This window comes from Myxocyprinus asiaticus, chromosome 8 (genome assembly GCF_019703515.2).
Source record: "Myxocyprinus asiaticus isolate MX2 ecotype Aquarium Trade chromosome 8, UBuf_Myxa_2, whole genome shotgun sequence".
Taxonomy (NCBI): Eukaryota; Metazoa; Chordata; class Actinopteri; order Cypriniformes; family Catostomidae; genus Myxocyprinus; species Myxocyprinus asiaticus.
In genome coordinates, this window is record NC_059351.1 from 204,076 (window position 1) to 217,891 (window position 13,816).

General features: G+C 36.6%; 1 protein-coding gene across 4 annotated transcripts in view; it reads left to right on the forward strand.

Annotated features, from left to right (window-relative positions):
* Positions 1–1,237: 1,237 nt before the first annotated feature.
* The window catches only part of pspc1 (paraspeckle component 1), a 29,111-nt gene continuing 16,532 nt past the window's right edge, over positions 1,238–13,816 (forward strand). For 2 of the 4 annotated variants that reach the window (XR_007897942.1, XR_007897943.1), the window contains exon 1: positions 1,238–1,720. Coding sequence is in view for 2 of the 4 variants with exons in the window: in XM_051705052.1 (XP_051561012.1) it covers positions 1,403–1,720 (318 nt within the window). In the remaining 2 variants the exon portion in view is untranslated. The remainder of the gene's footprint in view (positions 1,721–13,816) is intronic. The other 2 variants (XM_051705052.1, XM_051705053.1) reach the window with 1 other exon arrangement.

Genomic DNA, 13,816 nt, shown 5'->3' on the forward strand with positions numbered 1-13,816 from the left:
TAAAGGGATAGTTCACCCCAAAATGAAAGTTCTCTCATCATTTACTCACCCTCATGTCATCCCAGATGTGTATGACTTTCTTTCTTCTGCAGAACACAAATTAAGATTTTTAGAAGAATATTCCAGCTCTGTAGCTCCATACAATGCAAGTGAATGGTGACTAGAACTTTGAAGCTCCAAAAAACACATAAATGCAGCATAAAAGTAACCCATAAGACTCCAGTGATTTAATCCATGTCTTCAGAAGTGATATGATAGGTGTGGGTGAGAAACAGATCAATATTTAAGTCATTTTTCTTTACTATAAATCTCCACTTTTACTTTCACATGTGGAAGTCACATGCGATGCCTGTTTAGTTTCACTAGCACATCTTAAAGTGGAGATTTACAGTGAAAAAAGGACATTATAGTGTTACAATCATACTGATGGGGGCCCCAGCACACATTTTTGCTTAGGGTCCCCAAAAGGCAAGGACCGGCAGTGATGACACGTCAATGACAAGTATGCATAAATATATCTGATGTGAGACTCGCTGCTGTTGTCTTCTGCACGTCCTCCTTTGTATTTTACTTCAATAATACCGTTCAGTACTTTTCTGGATGGGATGTTGTGTGCTGGATCTAGAACTAAATCCTTCACAATCATATTCACCATGTTTCCTGCAACACAAAAACACTTCAGCTGTGAGCCTAATACAGATCACACATAAAGAATAATTATCAATCAAGACACTGATTTTATGTTTTAAATGATTTATTTTAAACAAAGTATAGTGAATAAAGGTGTGCTGTAATCTTGTCTGCTTGGTTGATTTTCTGAAGTAGAATGTTTGCACGAAATTATCTCAATTATCAAAGAGTTTTATTTAATCCAGTTGTTCAAACCGAATACTGGAATTATAAGAGGAAATTCAATCACAATATTTATAATAATAATAATGCTATTGTAATAAAAAAGATGATCATTCTAAGTCAATGGCCTTTCAACAATAAAACACTGATACATCATAATATCTCATTAATGATGATAATCATTTATTTAATAATAATGAAATAATAAACAAAACATTTATTGATGATTTAGATAATAATATAATATCGCTTATTTGTTGATATCAGTTGAACATGTTGCCGGTTCCAGCACTCGTGGAGACCGAATCAGTCACGTGGTTCTCAACCGAACGAAGTGTCATACGTCATAGATCACGTGTTTGTAGCGTCGGTGAGCGTTTCATCACAACTGAACGGAAATAACGTCTTCATTCGGGATATTGCGTCAGATCTGAGCTTAGTCGAGAGAGGTTAGCATAATAGTTGCACGTACAAAGTCTCCATTTGTAAATTACGGGTGTTTAAGTAAAAATAAGCACAAAATCTGACCCGGTGTTAAAGCTGCAGTGCTATGGCAAACCGCAGCCTGAAAGAGATAACGATTGAAAATGCCGCATCACCGAAACCTCAGGACGAGTCTCCATCATCACCTTCATCTCCTTCATCACCATCATCACCTTCATCATCACCAGCGGCGCAAGAGATGACTCTAGACCTCAAGAACTTCAGGAGACCCGGGGAGAAAACATTCACTCAACGGTGCAGACTGTTTGTCGGTAATCTCCCGACGGATTTAACGGAGGAAGATTTCAAGAAGCTGTTTTCCAAGTATGGCGAATCCAACGAGGTGTTCATCAACCGAGACCGAGGATTCGGCTTTATCCGCCTGGTAATCCCTTTATCAGATTTATACACCCAACAAGACCCAATACATGATCGTTACTGCAGCAGCATCTGATTCCTGGTGACAACACGTGTTAGTGTTTACATCATTCCTTAACGCCATACCTCAACCCCATACCTTAACCCCATACCTCAACCCCATACCTTATCGCCATTCCTCAACGCCATTCCTCAACGCCATACCTCAACTCCATACCTTAACGCCATACCTCAACCCCATACCTCAACCCCATACCTTAACCCCATACCTCAACCCCATACCTCAACCCCATACCTTAACGCCATACCTTAACCCCATACCTCAACCCCATACCTCAACCCCATACCTCAACCCCATACCTTAACCCCATACCTCAACCCCATACCTCAACCCCATACCTTAACTCCATACCTTAACGCCATACCTCAACCCCATACCTTAACCCCATACCTTAACCCCATACCTTAACCCCATACCTTAACCCCATACCTCAACCCCATACCTCAACGCCATACCTTAACGCCATACCTTAACGCCATACCTTAACCCCATACCTTAACCCCATACCTCAACCCCATACCTTAACCCCATACCTTAACCCCATACCTTAACGCCATACCTCAACCCCATACCTTATCGCCATTCCTTAACGCCATTCCTTAACCCCATACCTTAACCCCATACCTTAACGCCATACCTCAACCCCATACCTCAACCCCATACCTTATCGCCATTCCTTAACGCCATTCCTTAACGCCATTCCTTAACCCCATTCCTTAACGCCATTCCTTAACGCCATACCTCAACGCCATACCTCAACGCCATTCCTCAACGCCATACCTCAACCCCATACCTCAACCCCATACCTCAACGCCATTCCTCAACCCCATACCTCAACCCCATACCTTAACCCCATACCTTAACCCCATACCTCAACCCCATACCTCAACCCCATACCTCAACGCCATACCTTAACCCCATACCTCAACCCCATTCCTCAACCCCATTCCTCAACCCCATTCCTCAACCCCATACCTAAACCCTATAGCTAACTCTATACCTAACACGAATGGAAAAGTGAAATTCCTGGATTCGTAAGTGGGAAAACAAGGAAAAGCTCTATAGGATTTCCAGCTGATGTATTAGATTGATTTATTTGAAAACAATTACAGAGTATAAAATGTGTCAGAATATTCCCAACTAACATTTTTTGGTTCCCAGAACAGAGTTTTAAGGAACGTTTGTTTTAGGTTGTGCTCAATGGTTCCCCTAACGTTCCCTTAAAGGAATATTCCGGGATCAATACAAGTTCTGTTTAATCAACAGCATTTGTGGCATAATGATGATTGCCACAAAAATAAAATGAACACAAATGTGTGTTCCAGTGAGACTTACAATGGAAGTCAATGGGGTCAATTTTTGGAGGGTTTAAAGTCAGAAATGTGACGCTTATAATTTTATAAAAGCACTTACATTAATTCTTCTGTTAAAACTTGTGAATTATTTGATAAAGTTGTTTAGATCATTTTAGGTTTTACAGTGTTACATCGTCATGGCAACGAAGATGTAAAATTGTCTATAATTTTACACAGGTGCGGTTAGTAAGTGATTTTATCACAGTAAAATCATGTTAACACACATATACTGTTTATGTCTTGTGTCTATACTTTTGAAACAGTGAGTATTTTAATGTTTACAGATTGACCCCATTGACTTCCATTGTAAGTGTCTCACTGGAACACACATTTGTGCTTTTTTTTTTTTTTTTGTGGTAATCAACATTATGCCACAAATGCTGCTGATTGAATTTAAAGGTGAACTCAGTAAACTTTTTCCTCATTTGAAAAGTTTTACTCCTAAAGAAATGAATTGTAATTCTGAAACGTGTATTTAATCATGAGCACTCACATGAGATGAGGACTCTAGTCATATCAGTAACCTTATAAAAGCTGTTTTATTCTACATGGAGAGGGTCCCCTAATGGGGGCAGCCATGTTAGAATCACATGACCAGCTGAATACTACTCGCTTAATCTCAGTAACCGGCTTGTTATTGGACACTTTCACTCTTGGATTAATCATGGCTGATTGTGAATGGTGAATTTCTACAATAGCCATCTGTAACTGAAAACTATTGATTTTGAATCATGCTGCATCCACACCACTAGATGTCAGTATAAGTCCAAGACTACATATTCAAAAACCGACCGAGTGCACCTTTAAATTGTGTTGAACCCAGAATATACCTTTAACCTTATAATTTCCAGAACCTTTTTGCTACCTCATCAAACAGACAAACCACTGATGGATTTTTTATAATTAATCATAATTATTAAATATCATTAAAATCAGCCACTACACATGTATCCACAATAGCGCTGCAACTAACGATTATTTTGATAATTGATTAATCTAACGATTATTAGAACAATTATTGTAACGATTAATCATTAGCTCTTAACCGATTATTCAGCTTGTGCCCAACTTAAAAGGTTATATTAAACATGTTTACTAACAATAAAGAGGACAAAATCATCTTTTAAAAATACCTCTAAATTACATTTACTGAATTAAAGGGAAAAATACTTTATTAAGTTTAATTCAGTAAAGAAATTCACTGCAAATACTCCTCTTGTTATCAAGTGTTTTGTCTTGTTTTCCGGGTGCATTTTCAATCTCTCCCCCTTAGATCGGAACATTCACACAACTCATAGAAGAGATGCTGACCGCACAGAGAAATGACCGTTTCAAAGTTTGTAGTTATTTACATGATCTGCTTCTGTATTATTTGAACTTTAATAAAGCTATAACGTGTTAAAAATAACTGCAATAAAGATGTAACACATTAAATATAACTGCATTAAAGATGTGACGCATTAAATATGACCGCATTAAAGATGTAACGCATTAAATATAACTGCATTTAAGATGTAATGCATTAAATATAACCGCATTAAAGATGTAACTCATTAAATATAACCGCATTAAAGATGTAACGCATTAAATATAACTGCATTTAAGATGTAATGCATTAAATATAACTGCATTAAAGCTGCAACACATTCAATATAACTGCATTAAAGCTGTAACGCATGAAACATAACCGCATTAAAGCTGTAACGCATGAAATATAACCGCATTAAAGATGTAACACATTAAATATAACCGCATTAAAGATGTTACGCATTAAGTATAACTGCATTAAAGATGTAACGCATTAAATATAACCGCATTAAAGCTGTAACGCATTAAATATAACTGCATTACAGCTGTAACGCATTAAATATAACCGCATTAAAGCTGTAACGCGTGAAATATAACCACATTAAATATAACCGCATTAAAGCTGTAACGCATTAAATATAACCGCATTAAAGCTGTAACGCATTAAATATAACCGCATTAAAGCTGTAACGCATTAAATATAACCGCATTAAAGCTGTAACGCATTAAATATAACCACATTAAAGATGTAACCCATTAAAGCTGTAACGCATTAAATATAACCGCATTAAAGATGTAACGCATTAAATATAACCGCATTACAGCTGTAACGCATTAAATATAACTGCATTAAAGATGTTATGCATTAAATATAACCGTATTAAAGATGTAACGCATTAAAGATGTAACGCATTAAATATAACCGCATTAAAGATGTAACGCATTAAATATAACCGCATTAAAGATGTAACGCATTAAATATAACCGCATTAAAGATGTAATGCATTAAATATAACCGCATTAAAGATGTAACGCATTAAATATAACCGCATTAAAGATGTAGCGCATTAAATATAACCGCATTAAAGCTGTAACGCATTAAATATAACCGCATTAAAGATGTAACGCATTAAAGATAACCGCATTAAAGATGTAACGCATTAAAGATAACCGCATTAAAGATGTAACGCATTAAATATAACCGCATTAAAGATGTAATGCATTAAACATAACTGCATTAAAGATGTAACGCATTAAATATAACCGCATTAAAGATGTAACGCATTAAATATGAACGCATTAAAGATGTAACGCATTAAATATGACCGCATTAAAGATGTAACGCATTAAATATGACCGCATTAAAGCTGTAACGCATTAAAGATGCAACGCATTAAAGATGTAACGCTGGTGTGTTTCCTTTAAAGAGCTCCGGCTCCACTTATTCTACAATGAGAGTGCTTCTGTATTTACTTATTTTGTATTTTTGCATTATAATTTCCTCATACTTTGTGATCTACATCAGCTGAAGCTGTTTGGAAAGTTTAGAGTGCATCTGTGATCTGTGTAATTCTTCATCTCATCAGTCAGACGTGAACTGCAGTGCTGCTCTCACGCATCATCATTAGAGTTTAATGTGATCTCATGTTATGTTAAATGACATCAAACGACTATTTGATTTGACATTGTATGACTACAATGAACATTTTTGTTGACAATTTTTTATTGTCGATGTTGTCGATAACGTTGACTAATCGTTTCAGCCCTAATCCACAAACGATACATTTATCAATATATCCTTTCCTGTTATAAGTCAATACCACACGGAAAAATGAACCTTGTTTTTCCATTTTCCAAAACACATACGTCAGCACTGCGGACATTAATATACAGATATTGAAGACAATTATTTCAAATAACCAATGACTTCAACACAGTCGAGAGTTTTTAACATCAGAATTATTGACAGGCATTAAAAAAATAAAATAAAATTCAATTAGTCTTAACTAGGCAAACATTAGATTACTTTCTTACCACTGTACAGTTTAGCGGACACATCTCTGTTTCTCTTCATTTGTAGTCAATAAACAAAAACTTCTCAGTTAAACTTACACTTCATGGTCTTTTCAATTATATGAGTCAAATAGTTATCAAATGAATAACATTTATGTTTAATCTCACATTTAAAAGTAATTATTTACTGAGGAAAGCCATAAAAGAGTCAGTCCTGGAATGAATGATGGAAATGTAAATTCAGTCATTGTTTACTCAACCCTGTGTTGTTATAACCCTATATGACTTTCTTTCTTTTTCTAAACACAAAGGGAGAAATTGTGAATAAATGTTGTGCTCAGTGATGTCATACAATGGTAGTTTATAGTGACCACCTCTTCAAGCTTCAAAAGAACACAAAATATAATTCAGAAGTCTAATAAATTATTCCATGAGACTCACGATTGTTATGAAAGCATACCATGAGGTTTGGTGAGAAACAAACTGAAATTTAATGTATTATTTAGTGAAAATGTTGACCGATTGAGGGTTGATTTTAGTTAATTGAAAAAGGGATTATGTAAAGATTGAATTCAGTTTATGATGTTATTACAGCTATTGACTAGAAGAGGTCGCTTGATCACTGGAGGATTCTAGATGCACTTGTTCATCATTTATAAGGTCAATTTAACCTCAGCAAGTCAGCGAGTATGCACTACGTAGGGGAAACTCTGGATACGAAATCTGTCATTAAAGATTTACATTTAATTAGCCATTAAACCACTGATCAACTGATGAGAGACGTACAGTATATGCATACACCAGAGCTGCTCTCTTCATAGATGTCAAGAGTAAAATACATCGGCATCAAAACATTTGATGAAATCCGTGACATTCCAAGAATTATCAAAGACATCTTATGGTGTTTCGCTCGTGTCTGCGTAAAACAAAAAAGTCGTTGTCAGAGAGAGAAACTTTAAAGAAATGTGCTGTTGAGATGCCCGTCTGATTGTTGAAAAGTCTTGCGAATAGTGAGAATGTTTCTCAGACGTACGGGACTGTTCGGTCAGTAGGTGTAGCTGCAGGGGGCGGAATCTCCTTCCACTCACGGTAAAGTTTAGGGAAAGGGTTAGGTAAGGGGCTTTAATGGCGGTTTGGAGCAATGCCTGCAGATGTACATACTCGGCTGGTGCAGGTGCTGAAATGTTTTGTGTTACTGCACTGAAATATGATGTTTTTGTATTCTGTATTGTTATTGATAATATTTGGATTTTAACATACCCATAAGCTGTATGAGGTGTGCTTGTAAATGTTGAAAATACAATTCTTGTCTGTTTTCATGTGTGTGTTTGTGTGTTGCAAATCTACAGACAATGCAAATGAGATTACATTTCTTGAAAATGTAAGTTTGAAGAAGTACACTACCGGTCAAAAGTTTTGAAACACTTGACTGAAATGTTTCTCATGATCTTAAAAATCTTTTGATCTGAAGGCGTATGCTTAAATGTTGAAATTAGTTTTGAATTTTGAAGATGCTGAAATATAACACAGTTTTGATTTATTTTGGATTTTGTTTAGTCACAACATAATTCCCATAGTTCTATTGATGTTATTCCATAGTTTTGATGACTTTACTATTATTCTAAAATGTGAAAAAAATTATAATAAAGAGTAAGTGTTTCAAAATTTTTGACCGGTAGTGTACATTGGTCAGCTGAACATGAATTTGTACATTTGAACTGCATGTTTTAGTAAATATGCAAGTTATACAATAATAATTATGTTAGTTTTTATAAATATTATTAAATACAAATGTTAATATAGTTAACAAAATCTTTAAAAGCACATTGCGTTAGTCATTACGCACAATAATGAAGAAATTGAGAAGGGGGTGAACATTGTGAGTGCGTATTTGTAATCTGGCCCCTTGGTAGAAAGGAGCCCTCGCCATCTTCAAAGTTGCCCATCTGTGGTCTAGAGCTAAATGCAAAATCAGCGTTCTTTAGATCACAGGACTGAGAGAGCTCTGGATGAATGTTTTGTCGGAATTGAGTAAAGAAATTTCTAGCAATCCAATCTTTGATATCATTTATACGCTGCCAATTTGGAAAATTCTGAAATTTTGTTGAGTTTCGAAGAACGGGGTATCTGCGGGTCATTAATGTATTAAATCAATTTGGTGAAAAATAAGGCCATTAAAAAGTCTTAAATGACAAAACACAAGGTATTTGTTGTTGTTGTTTGAACATTTCCCTCCTTGGGTCATAAGGTTGAATGAAAACGTTTCACGCCTCGCAGACAGCAGAGAATAGAGTGGGCGCGCAGTTTTCACGTTGGTCAAGATTACAATCAAACAACATATTTCAAATCAGCAGTAAAATCTGACAATACTGGAATCATAAATAGTGATTCTTTACATCACATTACGCTAAAAAACACAGTTTTCCTGGCTTTTATGTCTAATGTGCATGCGCTTTGTCGAGTTGATTTAGAGGCGATGTCTGTATCTAAAAGGTGATTGGATCTTTTAACTGTAAAGCGGGACTTCCTTTCTACATCCATTGACTGTTGGGTGCGCAGAGCTGCTTTGTTGAGTGTTCCAGTTTCTCGCATTAATTTTAATAGAAGTGACCCGTTTCTGCTAAATAATCTCTGGTTCAGTGTACATATGTGCTGATCCGTTGAGTGCTGCTCCGGGGCTCAAGATATTCGCCATTCATTTCCTCCATTGTCATTTCAACATTAACAGACTGGGCGATTACTTGAGAGAAGACATGTTTCAGTAAGTTGTACCGTATCATTCAACAAACCTTCAGAGGTTCATTCATGTTTTTTTTCGTGCTATAAGTTTGAGAGAAAGATCATTGTGCCCCGCTCTGTTTGAATGGCCAGCTACCACAATCTGTCACACGCACCATTAAAGAGTATAAATTCAACATGTATTGTTTGAATTTCGAGATAACAGTGACATCATAAAAAGCTTAAACTAAAATCATGTTTCTCCAAAAAATGACATCTGACTCAAAAGTTGGAGCGTGACAATTTGTGCAATAGTAGCTGTAACTTGCGCTGTCCTGTGCTTTCAGTCTGTGTTGGTGTGTGTGGAAATAATGAGATGAGATGCTGGTGACATCATTTTTCAAAATAAAAGTCCCCACATTGAAATAACTAATTTTGAAATGAATACGAACATGATACAGTAAAATATTTTACAACACAGATTATTTTAGGATATCACACGATAAAAAATACAAATAATTGAAGATGAGTATTAATATCTGCTACATAGATAATGGTAAAACTGTACATATTAGACGCAGTCTATATGCAATTTGGAACAAAAGACAGCTATGTTTGTGATATCTGGAGAATATATCATATATCGGATGGAAGCGCTTTCCACCACTGAGAAACAGAGGATATGAATGATCTGAAGAGTGACTTTGTGACATGCTGCGATGGAACCACCATCTGTTGCTCATTCTTAGACCGCAGCGAGAGAGAGGGGACATAGACCTGCTGGAGGAGTGAATTAAAGAGGGTGCTGTTCCATCGGCTGTCCTGAAGGCCAGAGTCAAAGCAAAGTTACTATACAAATCTAAAAACATGACACAGTATCACAGAAAAGGAGATGACAGTGTTTAATCAGATTTAATATGAGGAACAATGTAAACTGTTAAATACTGCACTTTCTGCCAAAATACTCATTGTGCACGACACCGCGGAGACTCGCAGCATGTGGAGGCTCATGCTACTCTCCACGATCCACACATAACTTACCACACGCCCCATTGAGACTGAGAACCCCTAATTGTGACCACAAGGAGGTTACCCCATGTGACTCTACCCTCCCTAGCAACTGGGCCAATTTGGTTGCTTATGGGACCTGACTGGAGTCACTCAGCACGCACTGGATTTGAACTCACGACTCCAGGGGTGGTAGAAATGGATGTTTATTTAAGAGGTACCTTGTGTATAGTAATGAACATTAGCATAAGTAATGAACTTTAATAACTACTGTAGATGCACACAGTAGTCATACCGTATCAAACCAGCCCTTTATTCTCGCATTAGTAACGTGTCATTTTAATATATGACTTCATGTTGCATCTAGTGGTGGGTAAATATTAGTGGTTGACCAGTATGGGTTTTTTATTGGCCGATGTCGATAACCAGAGAGCATGGTGGCCGAAAGGGCGTTATAATGCTGATATATCACACAATTTAATATAGTTAATAACATAAACAAAATAGCTAAAAAACAAACAAAAAAACCCCCCTCTTATTTAGAGCTATATTTATTCAGTTTCACACAAAACTTTGTAAAAAAAAATCTAAAAAAATAATATTGTGTTTTAAATGGTAGATAGCAGTTTCTTCTGACTTCTGTTTAGTCATCCAATTTCAGTAATTTATTTGCACATGAAGAAATTGTTAATATATTAGGAAGAAGGAAATAACAGTACACACAGTAGTCCAGCAACCATGAATGGCATGTCCACGTTAGCGATCACATTTTCTCAAAAAATACAGAATCAATCAATTGTACATACAGTGCATAGTGAATAAGACATTATAGCACACGTGAAGCACTTTTACCTTGAAGTTGCACCAGAGACTATTTAGCAGACACGGGCCACTTCTATTAAAATTAATGGGAGAAATTAGATCGCCTAACTGCAGCCAACAGTCAATGGATGTAGAAAGGAAGTCCCGCCTTACAGGTAAAAGAGCCAGTCACCTTTTAGAAACAGATATCGCCTGTCAATCAACTCGAGAACTCGCATGCACATTAGCTCTAAAAGCTGGGAGAAGTATGTGTTTTTTTTTTTTAGCATAATCTGAGGGAAAGAAGCACCATTTATGATCTTTGATCATAATCTTGACCAACCGTTTTTGAGATTTTGGTCTTCCTCCGTTCAAGTAGATATGAGCTGCACTGACATGACTGGAAATAGCCTCCCGAGAGTGTTCCAAACATGGCCGACAGTGGACTGACTTGCTAGAAAGACTTTGGTTGCGCTCACGCTCTTGTGCGGATCCAGCGAGCAGCAGCAATCTCCTGACAGTTTAAATGGCCTGCATCACCTGCTTGGATTGTGACCACTGACCATCATGATTTGAGATTCAGAGGAACTTTTGATCCTGATCCTGAAGTTTTTGATTCTGGCTTATAGAATACGCTCTTCAGAGGAAGATATTAGATGAGCACTCAACGGGAAGAAAATGCTGGATTTTCGTGAGGTTCGTGAATTACATCTGTTTAAACGCGATATCTGCATATTTGCAAACGGTATATAAGTTTTATTGATATTTGCCTTTTATCATTAGAATAGAAAGTTAAAAGTGACAGGGAATTTCTGAGGGACTGTTAGAATACGTGCTTTAGAGGTAGATAAATGAGCGCTCCACAGGATGCTGGATCTGCTCAAGTTTTGTGAGGTTGGTTTATTACATCTGTTTAAATGGGAAATGTGCATATTTGCTGACGGTATATATGATATTAGTTTTATTGATATTTGCCTTTTTATCATTAGACAAGACAGTTAAAAGTTACAGGGAACCATTGAGGAGAGAGAGGGAGAATGAAACAGGTGAGCACTTTAAATTTATGAGCTCAAACACGTCTGCCGCGGTTCTGATATGTGGACCGTTTAAATGACACTGTCTTGCACACCGGTCTGTTATTGTAGTAACACGATGCACATAACAACAAAACAAACCGTGACTGGTCGTTTACATGTCTCAGTCATTTCACATACAAGCAGGTGATTTTTGGCACCCACAAGAAAAAAATCGGCCAAACAAGAAAATTTATCGGCCGATGCAATAATGAAAAAAGTCAGAATATCGGCTGATTTATTGGCCTCACGATATGTCAGTCGACCACTACTAAATAGATGCATTAACCCCGATAGTGATTGAAGTAATGAGCAAGTCTTAAATATTTTTGAAAAGGTCTTGAAAAGGATATTAAATTGGATAAGCTGATACCTTCAGATACTCTGAATAAATATAAATTTGTGTATCATTGGCATTACAGTCAAAACTGATTCCATGGTTCCTGATAATATCTCCCAGGGGAAGCATGTATAAGGAGAAAAGCAGAGGCCCTAAAACTGATCCCTGTGGCAATCCATACTTTAGTTCGATCTGCCAGTTCTTCATTTACACAGTCAAAGTGGTAGCGGTCAGCTAAGTAGGACCCAAACCATGCTAATGCCTGTCCACATATGCCAACATAATTCTCCAGCCTATTCAAGAGAATGTTGTGATCTATTGTGTCGAAGGCAGCACTAAGATCTAAAAGCACTAGAAGAGAAATGCAGGCGAGATCAGATGATAAGAGCAAGTCATTTGTAACTCTGATAAGTGCAGTCTCTGTACTGTGATGGGGCCTAAATCCTAACTGAAATTCTTCATATATTCCATTTCTCTGTAGAAATGAACATAGTTGGGAGGACACTAAATTTTTTTAAATTTTCAACATAAATGGGAGATTTGAGATCGGTCTGTTATTAGCCAATTCTCCAGGATCAAGCGTTTTGATAACTGCCAGCTTATAGTTTCTAGGGACATGCCCTAAGGATGATGAGGAGTTGACCATATTAAGAAGAGGTTCTGAGATTACAGGAAACACTTCTTTTAGGAGTTTAGTCAGTATTGGGTCTAACATACATGTAACATGAAGTTGCTCATAGGGAATAATTTGAGACACTTTCTTCTGAGGTGCTATAGCAGACAGATGCATAATTCCGATTTTGTTTGATTTCAGTTTTATCAGTAAAGAAATGTATGTAGTCATTACTATTGTGCTGCAACGTAATATCTGGTTCAGATTAGAGCCCGACCGATATGGGATTTTTGAGACCGATACCGATTTTAGAGAGGGAAAATTCACCGATTACCGATATGGTGGCCTATATATTTAATTTTTGAGCTGGAATGAAAACAGACCATTTCTTTGTGGATTGTGCACCGATTTTGCACCGATATGACTATGCAAAGGTACTCAGAAGGCTGATTTCTTAAACAAATATTTTTATCAAAGAACATTTGACATTATTATTATACATTGTCAACAAATTCTAGAAATGAACACTGAGAAAATAAAAATAAAATAAATAGCTAAATAAACATCAGTATTACTGTTTAGTATCAGTCAAATGCTGACTATTAAAATAAAGAATAAATAAAAATAAATAGCCAAATAAACATAAGGGGCCGGTTGCACCAGCTATACGTACGTTACAACTTAGCCTAGTTGTGGCCTAAATGGGCACTAAGTCACAATTTACGCACTACTAATAATATCGGCCGACCTATATACTGATATAACGGCACTAGTTCAGACACAAGGCCTAACCACTACTGTACTAGTACTGAA